The sequence below is a fragment of the Vollenhovia emeryi genome, unplaced genomic scaffold (assembly GCF_000949405.1).
Source record: "Vollenhovia emeryi isolate VEMERY1.0 unplaced genomic scaffold, V.emery_V1.0 DF939185.1, whole genome shotgun sequence".
NCBI classification, from domain to species: Eukaryota; Metazoa; Arthropoda; class Insecta; order Hymenoptera; family Formicidae; genus Vollenhovia; species Vollenhovia emeryi.
In genome coordinates this window covers 788,073-806,104 of record NW_011967181.1, presented here as the reverse complement: position 1 = coordinate 806,104, position 18,032 = coordinate 788,073, and the positions used below count along the sequence as shown (strand labels likewise).

The 18,032-nt window shown below is 40.5% G+C and overlaps 1 protein-coding gene across 1 annotated transcript in view; it reads right to left on the bottom strand.

Annotated features, from left to right (window-relative positions):
* Positions 1–1,987: 1,987 nt before the first annotated feature.
* Positions 1,988–18,032, bottom strand: part of LOC105562664 (latrophilin-like protein LAT-2) — a 75,241-nt gene continuing 59,196 nt past the window's right edge. Inside the window, exons 4-8 of the mRNA XM_012013674.1 lie at positions 10,415–10,674; positions 7,281–7,382; positions 6,307–6,493; positions 4,555–4,641; positions 1,988–3,662 (exon numbers count right to left, since the gene is read on the bottom strand). Of these exons, the coding sequence (XP_011869064.1) occupies positions 3,606–3,662; positions 4,555–4,641; positions 6,307–6,493; positions 7,281–7,382; positions 10,415–10,674 (693 nt within the window). The 3' untranslated portion in view covers positions 1,988–3,605. The remainder of the gene's footprint in view (positions 3,663–4,554; positions 4,642–6,306; positions 6,494–7,280; positions 7,383–10,414; positions 10,675–18,032) is intronic.

Below are 18,032 nucleotides of genomic sequence, written 5' to 3'. Positions count from 1 at the left end.
CGCCTCGATATGTCCACATGACACGTATGTCTCACGACAGAAAAATCTCTCCTTTTATGGGACACGAATCTGTCTTCGGATTATAGATATTATTTATATCGTGTAAATTTCTTTCCGCTCATGGCATCGCTGAATCGTAGAAGACGAAGGAGCTCGATAAAATAAGAGGGATATGTGAGAAATCGAGTGGTGTCAGTTTTCAGCTTAACAATATATCCCGTAAGATACTCTTCTTCCCGTAAAATGTAGAAAACCATAACTTTACAGTAGTTAATTAAAGTCTGAATAAAATTATATGCGTATGCTACATGGGCCAATAAATGTGTAATTATCATCCTTAGCAAATGTGCAATAATTATCCGCTTTATTCGTTCAATTATCGGAATACGTGCAAAGGGCCATAATTATCTCACTGTCGCAATCACCGTCACGATTGCTCCTAATTATTCATCTACTGACAGAAACCTCCCCGTCGCGAGATAGACGGCGATTAATCGCGTGACTCTCCAAGTCCGATTCGACGAACATCCTCCTCTCGTCGATGTTATGCACACAGCGGTGGGTTCGCGGACGTGTATCGATCAAGTAAACCTCACAGGGACGAAATTTCGGGCAAACAAAATCTCGCAGATCCGACATTCGGTCAGCTCCGTGCTTAGAAAATTCAAGGGCGTTATTCAACACTGATATGTCGACCTACATTGGGTATCGCGTTTCGCTCGTTCGTGTCTCTCGTTTGCCAACAGAACCAGCGGATCAAACGGTAGCGAGCTAGCTGCACTTCATATTCCTCGATTCTTCTCGCACCCACGTGTCTTCACAGAGTTCCGATATGCACGGTCGTCAAACAAACGCAATCATACGCCATCATTTCGGCTACGTTATTCGCGACTCGGAAAAGGAGTTTGCCATCCAGTCCGAGATTTTGATTAGCTCGACGGCTTTGAAACCCAGACTAATTGTCGCTGTCGCTAAATATACTTATCACGAGATGTTGATAGCTAATATATATTAAAAAATTTTTTAATTTTCAACAGATACCCCAAAACATTCATTTACTCTCGTAATACAACGTTTTCAATCATTGCTCATACCAAGAATTAAAGTATTTCTGTATTTTCGCTCAACCTTATATATAAACTCTCCTCTTTTATATATATATGGCATCTTTTATATATATGTATACATGTGAGTGTGTATATATATACACACACTTTGATCAAATGTCGATGCTCGTAGCGCGCCCAATTTATACACCGCTCTCGTCCTTGATTAGATGCCATTCAGAGGGAAGAAACGATGGCGTTCGAATGCTTTCCTCGCTCGCGAAATGGGAGCAATAGGTATCGATATATCAGCAACGCTACGCCATGGCACGGTGGTTTCAGTCCACCGCCGCATTCGTTGGAGCAACGTGAAGCGGAGGAAAGCCAGCCCTTCGATCGATCGATCATCGGACCCCCCTTGTTAAAGGGGGTCTCCTAAAACGCACGAGGACACAAGAGCCCGGAGTAAATCGCGTAAACGACCGACGGTGCCTTTCTGCTACGATTCCCTATTCACTTCCTCCGGAATTTTCATCCCTTAAGTGACCTCTACAAATTGAATTACGGTGTACGACGTCGCTTCGCGCCTATGGTATATTCATCATCGCGAGAAAGTCACGGCGATCGCGATGACGGTCCATCCTATGTATATCGCTCGCCCCAGTTTCGAGATCCAGAGAATTGATATGAAACCATATAACTTTTCCTGCGCATTAAAATTCTATTGTAGAGAGCCGGAAGACTGGATTAATCCCTCACGGGACAATCCGGCAAATCTAGGTCACGTTTGGAAAGAAAAATAATTTCATACTCGCGTTTGTACTGTGCGTGTTTACGAAAATTCGCAATATTTAATATCAAGTATTAAAAATTCCCCCAAACAGCTTCCGTTAAAATTGGGAATTTTCTCCCTCTTCTCCCCCCCCCCACCCCCCCTCTCTCTCTCTCTGGAGAAAAATATTTCCTTCTTCAACTCTCTGTATGTACATTTATTTCAATATTAGTTCTTAACACGAGAGAATTTGTTTACGATCGAGATAATACGCATTTATTTCAAAGTAATGTGAAGAATTATAGCATTAAGGCAAATGATTGAATTCAACAACGATACGTTTACCAATCGTAGAAAAGTTATAGCAGGATAATAATTATATGACTGCATATTAATTATGTTTCTGGATCACAAATCACGCAGTTTCCCAAGCGGCACTATACACTGAAAATTATTAAGGTTAGCGATTATTCGTCACGCACGGAATTATATATATACAGTTATAGTGTATTTAACACACGATATGCATATCACATTAGGGATGGTTGCAGCGCACCGCCTGTGTGTCACGTATTTCCCGGTGCTTGCGTTCCTCGCTGAAGCGTGAAATCATTCGTCATATCGAAACCGTATCAAGTTGTCTCTCGCATTATAACATTACGGAACATCATACGTAATCGACATGCAAAATGCGATTAGGACAGCGACGTGCGATTCGAGTCTCGTAGATCACTGCAACTTGCCGAATGCGCGTAAGACCGAAATGAGAAATCAATTATAATCGACCTCTCTTAAATTAGACACATGAGAGAGTTTCAACTTGTCAAGAGTCGGTTTGTTAAATCATTCGAAGTCATTTCAACTCGTGATTCCTTACCGGTTAATATAATAATTAAACATACGCGGAAATAATTAATAACTTTGCGTCCGTGGAGCAATCCGCTTTGGTGAACTATAGTTAATTCTCCGAGTTCTTAACATTATTTTGAAAACTTTGAAAAGTCGAAGTTTATAATTTGCCCCTCTTACTCGCGCGAGAAGTTTGACTCTTCTTTTTAATTTACTTCTTTAAAACTTGCGCTAAGTATAATAGTTATAATTCATTGTTCGAGAGTTCATAGAGATTTGTAGAGTGTAATAAACAATGGATCGTATAATGAGTCGTCAAAATTAGGCTCGTTTGCGCAAGCCTCGCATAGAACACGATTATTAATTATAGCCGATAAATGGATTAGCTTGTGCGTGCAAAAGGACTCGAGTTTCCAGCCCTTCCGACAATAGCGACCCCTCTGAGGACAATAGCGACCCAAGTAATGTTTAATGATCCACGATTATTATATTCAACTGTAATGCGGCGTATATCTCTCTCCACAATGACTGCCATGAATCATCAAAGATAACAACTCAGAGTTATAATTATAATTATAACAAATCAATAAAGGATTCATCGAGCAAAAGTATAGTTTTGCAAAGTTTTTCCTCCTTTCGTATTCCTCCCAGTTTCTACGAATTACAAGTTTTCTGAAAGTTTTCTACCTATCTCAAACAACGAAAAGATATCGAGCTGAAAGAAATGGTTGAAGCTATTGAGGCTGAAACTGAAATCGCACGTCACGGATGAAGATCCCGGTCACAGAGAGAAACGGCAAAGTTAAGAGGGAAATGTCAGCACATTTTCGATGTAAAAATAGTTATGGCTCGCAGAGAAAGAGACACCAGCCGTCGCCACTCGTTGGTTTTCCTCTTCGTTCCTGTCCGTTCCGTTCCGAGGATCGCCTCGGGATCGTCTAAACCGGGTCCGGTGCAGGTGCGAGCAGCTGCATGCTACTGCTCGATTTTGCGATCTGCAACGTCAACGTCAGGTCGCACACTGTATCGAAGACTTATTCAATGTCTAAGCAAGCAAAGCGCTTGTCTAAGCCGCATAAATAGTGGCGAAGACGAAAGAATTTCTGTTACCGACAATAAATCTATTCTTAAATAAAAATTTTTCATTATTAAAATAACTCTCTTTTTCGAGAAAATAGGAGAACGGGCCGTAAGAAAAGGGGAAACTCAAGGTCGGGATATTTTGCCTAGAATCAAAGTAGCCAAGCTGTAGGTCTCTTGGGTATTAGACATTGATGGGATAAATAAATCCGTACACCTCGATGAACCGAGCCATAGGTTTGGGTAACTGAAATAAGGAGTAGAAAAAGCGCGACAGTTTAATTCAGTCTGACCTGGAAAACGAGAATGCATCGCAATCAACCGAATTAAATAATTTGCGCTAGAGGATCTCTCTCGGTGAAAAGAGACAAGCTGGAAGGTCAGACACACGTATTTTCGACTCGAGAAATTTGTAACCGCCCATTAAAGCTTAATGCCTTCGAGCTTCTCGTAGAAAATCACGTATCTCGTAGAAGACTGTCCTTAGTTCAGACTCGTAGACTATTCTAAATCAACATGTTACTCGAGAAGAAATGTTCAAGAAATATTCGAGATATCGAACAAAGAATCAAAAGTTTCACAGTCGTATTATCCAAGAGAAATTGCGAACGAAAAAAAAACAGCGACAATCAAAACTGATAAAGATTAATCAATCAATCGTCAGAATCAATTTTTCGCAAAGTACGAAACATCTGTACCGTAAGTATAGAAACGAAAAAAGCAGCAGGCAATCGGACCATTAAGGAAAGGATTTAAACGTAGGACTAGCTGGAACAAAGAAAACTTTCTTTCAGCGAGAGCTCGTACCTGATGTTCCGGTTGCTTGTGTGACTTCCTGGCATAGACTTTCAGGACCCTGCAGTTACACGCGACGGAAAGTGCCACTGCCGATCCCTGTAGAAAATTTTTTGCACCTTTAATATTAGGATCGCCAGATATAGCTTTTCCCTGAATAAATAATATAAGACTTTGACTTCTCCCGCCCTCTTTACTACTTTTAAGTAGATTCATTAACAGGCGCAGAAACAGGATGAACAATTTAGCCCCCCTTAGCTTCTAACATTTTTCACAGAAACCCATCTATTCATTTATCTACTTTTTTCCCTCCATATTGCAGGGCCATTATCAATTCTTGGCGCAATTAATTTTATTTCGACTATGTAGTAGCATTGTCATGTGTAATGTTGCAACAAGCTGGAGGAAACTGTATTATCGAATTACGCAGCAAAGAGGCACGACGTTCAAATACAATTTAAGTTATCTGTATTATATGTTATTATATAATACTGAAATGTATGCTTTGAGAAATGAGGAATATCTTGAATCCCCGAGTGCCACTGAAAAGAAGGAGAGACGAGAAACGGGAGGCCAAGAGCGAAAGAAAACCGTGTACAATATTAAAAATATAAATCGAATGAGTGCTAACGGTAGTTGGATTTTTAAAAGGGAAAACTCGAGAGGTTTGCGCTTAGAAAAATCGCAACTGTCCGAAATTCTCGATGCGATGAAAGGTAGAAACCAAGGAAGGAACGGACGGAACGGCGAACACGACAGGATGAGAGCGTGCAATTCGATGCGGACCGGGTAAAGTGAGAAGAGAGATCGGTACGTCTACCGCTTTCGAGATTCGTTGATCGCGAAAAGCTCCCGCTGTTGAAGAACACTCGACTCGGCAAACTCGGCTCGCAGGAAGAAATATGGTGGCGCGCTATATATGTGCAGAGAGGGAAAAGCCGTTTACGCTTGACGCAAGATCGAACGCGTCAGGGACGGAAAGTCCCTCGAGGAACTTGCCGGAAAAGGGCGAGGGAAAGAGATTCCGCGCGTTCCTGCGTTTGCCCTTTCGCCTCTTTATGCGCGGCACAGTGCCGGGCGTCGTCGAGGACTCGACCGAGATCTCTCAATGTTGGAAATAAACTCGGCGTAATATCGGCGCCGTCGTCAGCGAATACCGAACCGCACGATAATTGGTATATTTGCATTTGCAAGAAATCAAATTAAATATTTCAAATTTAGCTCAAGATAAATTGTGATCGAACGACGGGAACGGAGTGCGGTTTCAATAATGGTTCGAATAATGGTCCACGTGATGGTCCGCGCGCGCATAATGGCTCTGAATAATGGCCCGAATAACAGTCCACCATAATGGCCGGAACAACCATTTCGAAAATGACCCATGAAATTACTTAAAGGATTCAAAAATATGTAATATTCGGTACAGAAATTTGTTCGCGCGACGCGCTTCAAGAAATCAGGCGCGACGAAATACGATGTCACTCCCGGCAAGTTAATGATTTCTCGTCTTTCAACGTCAGCCTCTAACGCGCGCTCGTATATACTCGCAGTATACTGCTATAATCCATCGAAATTGCGACGGAAATATCGCGGTCGTAAGGTACATCGTTAGGAAAGGAGAACTGGGAGAAAAAATGGCACCTCGGTGAATCTTCCGCCTCCGAGACCCTTTTTGCGCCGCGTACACCGCGTACGCCTATGTACCCGACGCGAAATGGCCCGTGTGTGCTTTTTGCACGGCCCGCGTATCTTTGCTCCACATACCTGCAGGGAATGGCCCGTACAGAAGACCGCCCATAGGAAGGGAATTTTCCAGACCCTGGACGCCACCCCGCAACCGGCAACCAGACCGACGATCAGACTGACCTTCAGGAATAGCATCAGCTGCAACGCCCGCCTCCTCTTCATCTTCTCGCGTTGCTTTATCTCGAGCTGCATGCTGCACGTGTACCTGCGTGTGTACGAGCGCAAACTTACGCGACGTGTGACGTAATCCGTGACCGAGAAAGGTGAACACGCGAAACTTTTGCGGACGGCGATAGTTCGGGAAAGCAAAGTTTGAAATTACGAGGATGAAAATGTACGAGTCACCTTAAGGGTAATAAACTGTACGCAATCCGCGAGGTTTACGTGTAAAGAAACACAGTCGGTGCCCATAGTTAATGATAACGTCAATTTTCCGATTATATGATATACATTCTATCAGCGTTTCTCCAACTTTTCAACCCCATGACTCCCCAAGATGTAAAAGAGTAAAAATAATAACGAGGATAAAAATGTACGAGTCACCTCAAGGGTAACAAACTGTACAGAATCCGCGAGTTTTACGTGAAAAGAAGCACAATTGAAGCCAATTAATAATAACGTCAGTTTTGGGATTATATTATATACATTATATCAGCATTTCTCAAATTTTTCCACCCCCTAAAATGTAAGAAACAGAAAAGTTAATACTTTGCGACCACCCTGTAATAAATCCAATAGGGTAGAACGGGGCTATTTCGCTCAGTTAAAGAAAAACTTGTATAAGAAATTTTCCTTTCTGTGTGCTACCGCGATCCCTCTGGGAGTCGTGATCTCTAGTTTGAGAAAGCCATTATATTATGCGCGTTACGTAAATAATATTTTTTGAAAAGAGTTCTATTCGGGTATTAGATTAATATTAGAACGTGACATTAGATTGTAATGAGAGGGTGTCTATATCTTGACGCGCGACCGCAATAAAAAGATATCCATACCTTGACACGATTGCAGCCTTGACGAGGTAGTAACCGGAAATTAATAGTAGCAGAACGATCGGTAAACCATACGCGTAAACTGTCGCCGTGGCTCCTAGAAACCTAAAATTGAGAAAAATAAAAAATTAAATATCCGCAAATAAATTAAAAGGTATCTAATACGAAGCCAATTTGTATAAACCTCTTCGTATTAATTGAATTAATTTTATTATATATTCTATAATGAGTGTAACGCGCAAAACATGTACACCGAATAAAATGGCTGGAAAGTGCAGAGTAGTTAAAAATATCCGTCGCATAAAAGTTCAATTTGGCGTTGCAATTCTTATGAAACGAGAGAAACGTGAGGAGAGATGACGGAAATATTTATTGGCCCCCGTTTATTAAGTCTCGCCAGTAAATCGTACGCGGGGAGTGCGCGGGGAGAATACGCAAAATCCCGTCGTTTCCTTCGGCGAGAACAGATTGGGTCAAAGAGCGAGTGTCTACGAAACGCGCGATTTTATCGGGGAAGCGCTCCGGCGATATCGAATACCCATTTTCGGCACTCGCCTACTTTGCGCGTGTCGACAGTTCGATTTTTATACATGTCGCATCGAAAGAAATATTTCCCGCCGTTTATTTTCCTCGATTGCATCTCGGATATTCACAAGCGGACGAGGGGAGAGTGCGACGAACGAAACTGCCTCGTCCCTCGAGAACTTACGAATTGAAATCCTCGCAGAGAGCGCAAAATTTAAATGCAAAATAAAATCAACGCAATCACTCGTGTATAACAATGCGCACAATTATGATAAAAAAGAAACGTACAGAATGCGAATAACTTTAAAGTTCAAAATTCAGGCCATTCTAACCATTTTTAATTCAAACCTTTATGACACGAAACTACATTGAAATACCGATACTTTCTACCTCGCAAAATTTCAATTCGACTTTTATCTTTTTTGAAATACCTATAACAATAGAATTGTTACATTGAATTGAAACTACTGCGAGTGCTACCCATTGATTTCGTTACAATTACGCTAGCTTCGCCTTCCTCTGGAAATCGCCGAGAGATTAAAAGCCAGATTAGATCCTTAATACCTACGTCAACAATCTTGAATTATGACGAAGAAAAGAGGAAAAATACGCGAACGAACCTTGAAAGTTGAACGCACCCGCGCGAACGAATTTTTGCGCAAGAAAATTACTTTCATGACAATTCAGGCTTGCACAATATAATAGAAATATGCGATGCATGTTATTATATTAAAAGCACTTTAAATAATTATTAAGAATTTTAATATTTTAGTCTCCTCTTTCTTCTTTGAAATGTTTAATATTCAAAATGAAGGAATACTCTCACGCATGATTGCTTTCTGAAAGCAAGCAAGGAAAAATTTCTCTATTTTCAGAGTTTTAAAATTTATAAATAAAAATCTGTCTCTAGATATGTGAAGCCTTGGACCGTCTAAAAATAAATAAAGTTGAACGTAATACGAATGCGCCGAGTTGAAAAACAATTTACAACCAAAAATGCGTTCCGTCAAAAGTTTGGTATAATTAATATTATGTTTACTAGCGGAACAAACAACAAGTAGCTTGGAATTTATTATTTTGCCGTGAGGAAGTGCGAAGAAAAATATTGCATATCTACGCTCAACGATACACGGTATACATGCTCTTATCGAATGCTTTGCTTTGAAAAATAGCAAGGATCTCGTTCTGGTACGGTATTCCGGTTCGCCGTCGTCGTCGGCGAATCTGATTTAACGAAAATTGGCCGTTCGACGGGATTTCGCCGTGGGACAGAGGCAGCTGGAAGAGAGACCGAGGAAAGAAAGGGAGAGGCGGAAGACGGTGGGCGGAAGAATCTGGAAATAAATAAATGATCTGTGCGCCCTGTATACACGCGGCATTCCTCCGGAGGACGTTTCCGACGAACCGCGACATTTCCGCTCATCCCCCGTCCAATATCTCGACGAGTTCGAGCGTGGAAAAAGAACTCCGTCGCTCTTGCGGCGGAGGATTCTTTGCGGCTTGGGAAAACCGTACCCCCATCATCGTTATCGCGCGCGCGCTGCCGTGTCGCCTCCACCTACCTACCCCACGCCGGCAACCCCCGGCGAATAAAGTGGGTCGCGGCGGAACGCGACGGAATGCGTATATTAGAAACAGAGCGCTGCATTAACTCACATCTCTCACGAAGAGAGATGCAAATGCCTGGTAATTTTCGCGGTGCGGTAAGTTCTACCCGACGGGGAAAACGATTTTCTCTTGACCGAGGAACAGACGGTACACACTGACAAATCACTCGGCGAACCGAGTAGATAAATACAAAGCGTTACTTTTAACTAAACGTTTTCTTTTTTTTTCTTCAATTTCGGCCAAGTTAAACACGCGAGAGTTATGACGGTTAAAATAATATTAAGTTAAATTATAGCTCTGTACACTGAATAATAAAAAAAATATTAAAATAACACCGGTTGTTTTGATAGCATCTAAAACTATAACATTTTTATTTACTTTACAGTTACATTTTCGGTTTATTTTTATGTGCACAAATTGTATTTTTTTTTCAAGGAGAGTAATAGAATAATATATTATTTGTCCCGTTGTTAAATAGAATTTGTGATTTTTTAATAGAAATATGAAAATAAACGTTTGAAGATCGGCAGAAATCCAAGCATGTGTGTAAAATGCGAGCAAGGCAATAAAGCGTAAAAATGATATAAAGGATTCAGGACATTCTCTCTCGTGAAAATGGAAACATGGCAAATGAGCCATGTCGAAAAGAAGTTTCAGGCCAGCAGATAAATACGGACGAAAATAGGAGATGTATAAAAATGAAAACGGAGTAATGAAGACGTTTAAGCTAATAATTTAATTAAAACAGAGACCGATGCAAAAAAACTTCAATATATCTAACGTTAAAAACATCCCGATGTCATAAATAAACTTATTTCCTTATAAGAACTCAAAGAATAATTGATTATTCGATTATATTATAATATCGAACATCAGGTTCTTGTTATTATGCAATACTTTCCTTTATTTTTATACCGCACTTAATTTGCAACTACACTACAAAATAAGATTTGATAAAATAGCATTCTCGATTAATATCTTATCGATGATTACTAGACTCTTACCAGCAATTGAAGGGAGTGAGATCAACGACATCCCAGAAGTCGCGACTTTCACGATTCTGCAGGAAAGTCGCCAGTGCGAGGCTGATCAACGGCGCGCCCCAGGCGAACAGGCTGTACTTTATGTACGTCGGCGGGTCGTCGCGACGCGGCAGCGACGCCACGGTAGCGTACAGGTGGTGGCACATCGCCGCCAGCCAGCAGACCACCGACACCCGGAGATACTGCAGACTTAGACCGAGCGAAATGCAGAGCTCCGAATCCTGAAAATCAAACGGTCAACACTGTATTCGACGTCCGTAAAAATCTATTATCTCCGGGGTAAAAGTCAACTTTCCCCGTGTGACGCAAACGGAGACCTTCAACGGCTCGTAATAACTCAGAACTTTACTGGAGTCATAACTTTTAATTTAGAAAGAAAATCCGCAGGTTGTTCGCGATTAATGCAACGCTCGAGTAAAAGCGAAATTAACACTGGATTATCATTTTACGAAAAATTGCCATCCTCCATCGAATTATGCTCCTCTCTCTTTTCGTCCCTCGGCATCTACTTACATCGCATCGGCCGCGCTCTCTTTCGAGCAATACTGTTATGTTACGTCCGTTTTTTCTCTTTCCTTTGCGTTACTTTCATGCGTTATGCGTAGCATTTTTGATTTGCTGCAATCCTTATTTTACACCTAATTCTAACAGGTAGGCTTTGCAACAACAACTTTCTGTTGGTGCCTCACCTATTGTGCAGCAATAAATTAAATTTAAATTAAAATTATTTTCTTAATAAGTGAAAAAATATATTATTCTTAATGAGTAAGAAAGATACAAAGAAAATAAATCTGTATGTATCCCGAGCGGCGTAAGATAGATATTCGCTCCTTCGCATTCGATTTATGGGTTACAGTGGGCCATGAATTTCGTACGTGCGGGAACGGAATCGCGTATTTTCTGGGCGCGGATAAACGTCACCGTCAATTTGTTCCATGATGAACGGCGAGTATGAGTAATTCGGGACGGTAGCCTAAACGGACGGCTCGCGACTACGGATATATAGCCGGCGAATTATTCACGTTGAAAATCCCACAATGCTGGCCAATATATACCGCTGTGCAATATCGCGAAATAATCGATCAACGCCGACTTTAACAAACGCCGTTGATTCGCTAATTTATAGAACAGGCCGTCGGGTAAATAGCGTGGCATTAATATTATTGTGTAGTAATGATGTATGAAAGCCCTTAATTCCCTCGTTGTACCTTCGCGGCCAAAATAATTTGCCGCAACAGCTATACACACACACACATGCACACACAAACACACAAGGAAATTCGGTTCAGAATAAACTTCCCATCGATATCGTGTAATCAGTTTAGCGTTGTTGTAATACGGAATAATAGCTAACATGTTATTGCAGCCAATTTAAACGCCTGATAATTACAATTGTTATCCCACAATAATTCGGGTCAGAGCGTGGACCTATTTCAGGAATCGAAATAATTATAGCATGGGATAGAATATCTGGAAATAGAATTTACCGTTTCGAGGTGAAAAATGAGATGGAATAAGAAGTGTGGAACTTCAATCATACCAGATATGCAATTTTAACACATTCTTCTCGATAAATTTTTCGTACCTTGAGCCTGTGGCAATTTTCCTACGTAAACTGAAAATTTGTAATAATTTTCCTATTTCAGATATGTATTCCAGAACTTAAACGGTTTAGATTATCACGCGACAGATTATTGTAACATTCCCATTTCTCTTATAATTGAAATGAACTGACACACAAACCTGCTCGAGGAGACTTTCGGTATACACGTGCATGTAGTCAGCGTTCGCCTTTGACAAATCAACTACGTGAACGATTTGCTGCAACGCGCAACGTGACGCTAAAAGAGAAGTCGTTGCGGACTTTCTCGTAGTAAACGATACCACGTTGCATACGATACTTCTCTCGTCGACGTACGGTTGCAACGATCGCACACGGAGGAATACGTGCTCGTGCATCGAAACGGAAGCGGAAATAAATTGGAGGGTGCGCGCGGATGCCTTTCTGGAATTCGCAGCTCGCGCCGGGATACAAAGGGCCGGTCTGCAAAGCGAAATTGCATCGGGCGAACCAACGGTTTACGTCAGAGGACAGATTTTACATGGACATATATCTTCAAACGATATCCATCTGCGATTCTTGCGCACCATTAAACCCTTCGTCGTTCCATTTTCATCTTATCCAGTCGGACCGGCGAATAACATTTAGAATGGCGACTCAACTCGCGTATCATTTGTAACGCATACAATCGTAAAATGTAACGTGAACTTTCATTAAAGCAGGGACAGGACGCGATCTGGCAACTTTAGAGAAACCATTTTACATGAAAGCGTATGTAATTTTTCCGCAACTTTTTCGTTCGTCATCGTTGCTAGCCGAGGGTTCCGCTTCCGACATTCAGCGAATATTTTCTCTACACGGGATATAAAATTTAAATCTCTCTACGTATGCGCGCGATCGAACTGCGAGCGAAATCGAATTATAAAATTAGTACTTCCGGCGAAATACCGCGGCGAGGTAATATAACGCAGTTTGTCTTCGCTTTCTCGGGTCTCGATATACGAGAACTCTCTTCGGGAATTTCGTTATAACGCGAATTCGCGGCACACACGAAGCTCACCGCGATGTAAAGTTTCAAGCTATTTCTCCGAGTTGTCGGGCAACATTCTTATTCGACCGAATTTTCGCTTCAGAATTCAATAAACCCGCGCGCCAGCCCTCGAGGATTATTTCGCAATGGATACAATTCCGGCGGTAGTTTCGACACGCATTTCGGTACGCGTGCAACCGCAGTTATTGTTGCCGCAATTTAATTTGACTCAATAATATCACCAAGTCGCGGCACGATGAATCGTTCTTGCAACAATGCGGCCGCGCACAAGTATAATAAATTCTCGAGTATAATGAAACAACATTCGTCGCACCGAGAATTACGTTATTGTTGCCGACGTGAAACATCGACGAGCTAGACCTCGCTCCATGTGGTTGCAGCTGTGAGATTGTCGGAAATGTCGCAGGAAATAATTTTCGAAATGTCGACCAGCGCGCGCGCGCGCGCGATTCCAGTAGTCGTAGTCGCCGCCAACGCGAAGTGAAGAAACTTATTTTTAGTCGGACCGATAATACCTGGCCTCGCTGACTCGCGCTGTCACGCGGATAAAAATACTGTTTTACTGCGGATGTCGGCAACGGTAGCCAACGTTGGCTCCTAGATTGTGTTAATGAGGTTAACGATGAAAACAGACTTAAATTTCAGAGCAGCGGTATCGGGTTAAATCAGAGACACGACTGCAGCAACAGCGGTGTAACTCGAGCATGGAGTTGTACCATGTTCGTAGCATGGAACACACATTGCAAAATATCACTTTCTCACAAAAAAACTTTCTCGCGGGTGCATATGGTATAGTAATGTTTTGGAAAAAAATCCGTTTTGTGTCAAAAATAAAAAATTTGAAAAAATATTTGTAGAAAACCTTTCGAGCGAAAATGTTACCTCGGGCAAAATTTTTCCTTGTAATTTTACTCTATTACACGGTTTTCAGAAAAAATTATGCTCCGCTGAAGGAGGTCCAAGTTAACGAAAAATTATGCATGTGTAAACAGAGAGGAAATAACGATGGTAGAAGAATTTGTACCCTCTTTTCAGTTCTTCGTCACATTTTTTTCAATCAATCACAACAGCTAATTATTATACACAAATGTCTTTGCAGTTTAAGGCATTATGTTATGTACTGGGTAAGTAAATTAATGGAGAAAATATTTTAGCAAAGGTGTCGACAATCGATGCGAGCCTGAGAATTAAATCCCAGATACAGATTTTGAAACATACACGTTCAACTTTTTAAAATGTTATAAAATAGCAATGTCATTTTCTTTTTTCCCCTATTTTGCAATTCTACGATCAGCTTTCTATTTTTATCTTTTCTGCCGAAATCACTCTTTTCTCTTTTCGTGCAAATCACCGTCGCTTTCGACGAGTTCGTGTATCCGTTAAAATCGAGATAGACTGACTGTCTATTGAAATCCCCAATCGAACAAAGTATTTCGGATGGAATTAAAAAAAATGTCGAAAAGTGGACGAGAGATTCTTTGGAAAATCCTGAATTATTTAAAACTACATCACACACGCGACGGTAAAAAGGCGGTCGAAAGACGCGCGGAAGCTCGACTTGGTCGCCTTTCAGTACGTGAGTAAGCTCTGGATTATCCTCGTGTCTAAGAGCCACGTAGGATGTTGGAGAGATTTGATCTCATCGTCAAAATCGATTCCTTTTCGAGGTAACTTTGGAGAATTGCCTATGGATTCCAACTAAACGCGATACATTCGTGTCACACATTTTATTGCATCGCTATATTTTATTGTTTTTACCACGTGCTTATTATTCTATTCTCGTAAATAGAATTTTGTTATTTGTAATTGAGCTTCAGATTAAAATTGTACGAAAATTAATCTTATTGTTAAAATTAATAAAATTGTGTCAATTTAATTATTTAAAACAATTATTTGTTGTAGACTTCTTTTTATTCATTTATATTACTGATAAGTAATTTGTGAGGAGCATTTCATCATTGGTCACTTGTAAGGTAAAAGTCATGCTCCGACGCTTTTATTTAGAAAAAATTCGCGTCGAGTTGGTCAAACGTTTCGTATAAATCCGAGAAATGGCGATCGTTTTATCTAATATATATGAAATTACTGTGAGATTTTAACAGACGCATTCCCGCGAGTACCGTTTTGCTGTTTCGTCGCAACCGTAATTGGCAAAGTTTTTATTTCGCTATACGAGTTGGCCATTTATTAAAAACGGGTAAAACGATATTACCGCCCGTTTCCAAATCCTCTAATTCCGCCGTTTGAAATTGGACACAAGTGCAGTATAGCTTGGCATTTCTCACTCATGCAAAACGTTGCAAAATTATATTTCCAGCAATTTTTGCGAACATGTGTAAAAGATGATTGTACTCTCATCAATTAAATAATAACTACTAATTCAAGTAAATGATATAAGATAATTAAATATTTTCTTACTTTTCATAGAATGCGTTACTCGTTCATTTTTATTTAAGTAACATAAGACACAAGAAAAATAGAATAAAAAACATCCTTTTATAAAATAAAATGTTACCGGCGTGAGTGTCGTTAATATCGAACAGTTGAGGCCATTTTTTCGCGATGCCGGCCGGTTTTCGCGAAGCGCGGTGTGCTTCACTTCTCTTCTAGATTCATGTCATGCTTCACCTCGCGTGTGAATTTTGACAGTTTGTGAAAAGAATATACTCGGAGAAGGTCAAAGAATAAACAAAAAGTTAAAGAAAGAGAAGTTAAACATCTAATTTTGAGAGCGAGAGTGAAGGAGAATGCACTGAAATAATATCTACCAATTTAGTAAGAATGGATTATAAAAAAAATTATAATGTATTAATTATTAATTGAAAAAATAATTTAACTATAAACTGACTTATCAAGGGAAAGGAACATCCTGCCCTAAAATGTAAAAGTAAGGATGATTACGCGTAATGTATTGCTCCGGTGTAATATAAAAAAACAACATGACACAGCGTGAAGATTATAAAAGGACAAAGAATTGACACAAGGGCCGAGAGGGAGGGTTCAGGATTTGGATTTGAAAAATGTTCGTGGCCCGAATTTCATCTTTTCTCGATCGTAGTCGCTGAAAGAAAACGTCGGTAGGGCTTTCAACCGATCTCACGGCTGCGTAAGAAAATAAATTACTATCTCTCTGGATCTTCAATTTCGCGTATTCGCAGATGAAATACGGATAAAGGGAAAAGTGTCCTTTACGCGCGAGGACTTTTCATCGCGCGGCGATCTCAATCTCTACGGGGCGCAGACAGATACATATATCCGGGATCGATTTAAGCCGTGTCTCTTCCGACGAGGATTATAGCGAAGTTAATATCGGAAATGTAAGCCGCCTTGCGAACTGAGCGTCGTGCTTACGTGAATCGGGCGCGCGATATTTTTCGGCGGATAGGAAAGCTCGAGTTTTAGCCACGGTGTTTTAACAGCTGGATTATTTCACGGGAAAAGAGCATATTGTGTTTCCATAAAATGACAACGATTGTCGGAAGCTACGCTGAAAATTCTGCAAAAGATTTCCTTGCGTCTTGCGGGGGACAGAAGCACCGCGGCAATTATGCAATTTAAATAAATAACTATGGTTTTTAAATAACTGTACATTGAAATAAAATAATTTTAGATTCTAAAAGATACAAACTCTCAACTCTCAATTTCCAACTTTTAATTGACACTTCGAAACTTTTGGCTCGCGATTTCCATGATCGAGCTTGCAAGAGGGGCAATAGAAAATATAAAAGTCCGAGGATAAAAAATCTTACGCACAAAAGGTTATTATGTACGTAACAAACATAGAGTTCTCTTTATATTTTATTACCTAAGAAGGAGAGAAAAGGTATTTTTAATCGATTTACCAAATCAATTTTTTATTCCGGACATAACGCATAAAAATGTATTTCTAACTTTTCGTCTTATTTTATTTTGTGCACATGTGAGTATTTATAGAACCATGTGTCACTTTCTCGGCTCAAGTTGCATCGATCGATAGAAATACGAGAGCCTTCGAGTTACGATGATAGAGAATCTAGCTACCAAAACAAGCTCTCATCTACTATACACGTGTATCTGAGGGCCATTAGGAGAATATACGGGAACGTGGAGTGCGCAAAAACAGGGGGATTTCTCCTTTGTCACGTAACAAAAACCGTAAAATGTCGTTTTACCCTCCTTTTTCTCTTCACTTTTCTTCCTCCCTCACGCAAAATGCTTCGATACACGTATTTCACGTACGAAAAGCGACCGATTGTTTTCCTTCACATCAGTATCGTGTTTTCTCGATGGCCTTGAAGAGGATTTTGCGCAACGGACGAAACACAATTTGTATCGATAAACGGACAATGTGCAATTTAAAGGACAATTTCGCGACTTCCCTCTTCTTCAAAAAATGGAAACTGTAAAAATTACTTAATTCATATCTAACATACAACCTAACTGCATAAGTTTTTACGTTATTAATCATTCAATAGAAGTTAATATGATGGCGTAAAACTCTCGTTTATTATAAAATGCTTGCAGCGTTGCTTGCATCGTTTAATGAGCGTTTAATAGCTCTGGCGAATGGTTAATTGTGCTATTCAACATTCATTGTTTTTCACTACGTGTTGCTTCTTTTCATCGAGAAATTCTTCGCTCGTCCTCAGGGGCTCGCAAATTACCGTATTACAGCGCTCTCAGTATTTGCCTAAAACAAATTAGTTTTTCCTCTGCTGCACGAACCTCGACAATGTCTGTGCGTACGTGTGTGTTTAATAAGAATTAACGGTTTTGCTTGGGCTAAAGGACGCCGGGTAATAAGAAGAGTTTCAAGAATATAAATTGGCCCGACGGACCTTCGCGTAACAACTCCTCTAAATGAAAGCAACCGAAAATCTAATCTTCCACATTACGTTTTACCTTTTGCGGAAAACTCGTACAAAATTCCCTGGCTGGCAACAACATGCTTGATAAAAAAACGTATCGTTAGTCTTTCTACGCAAGAA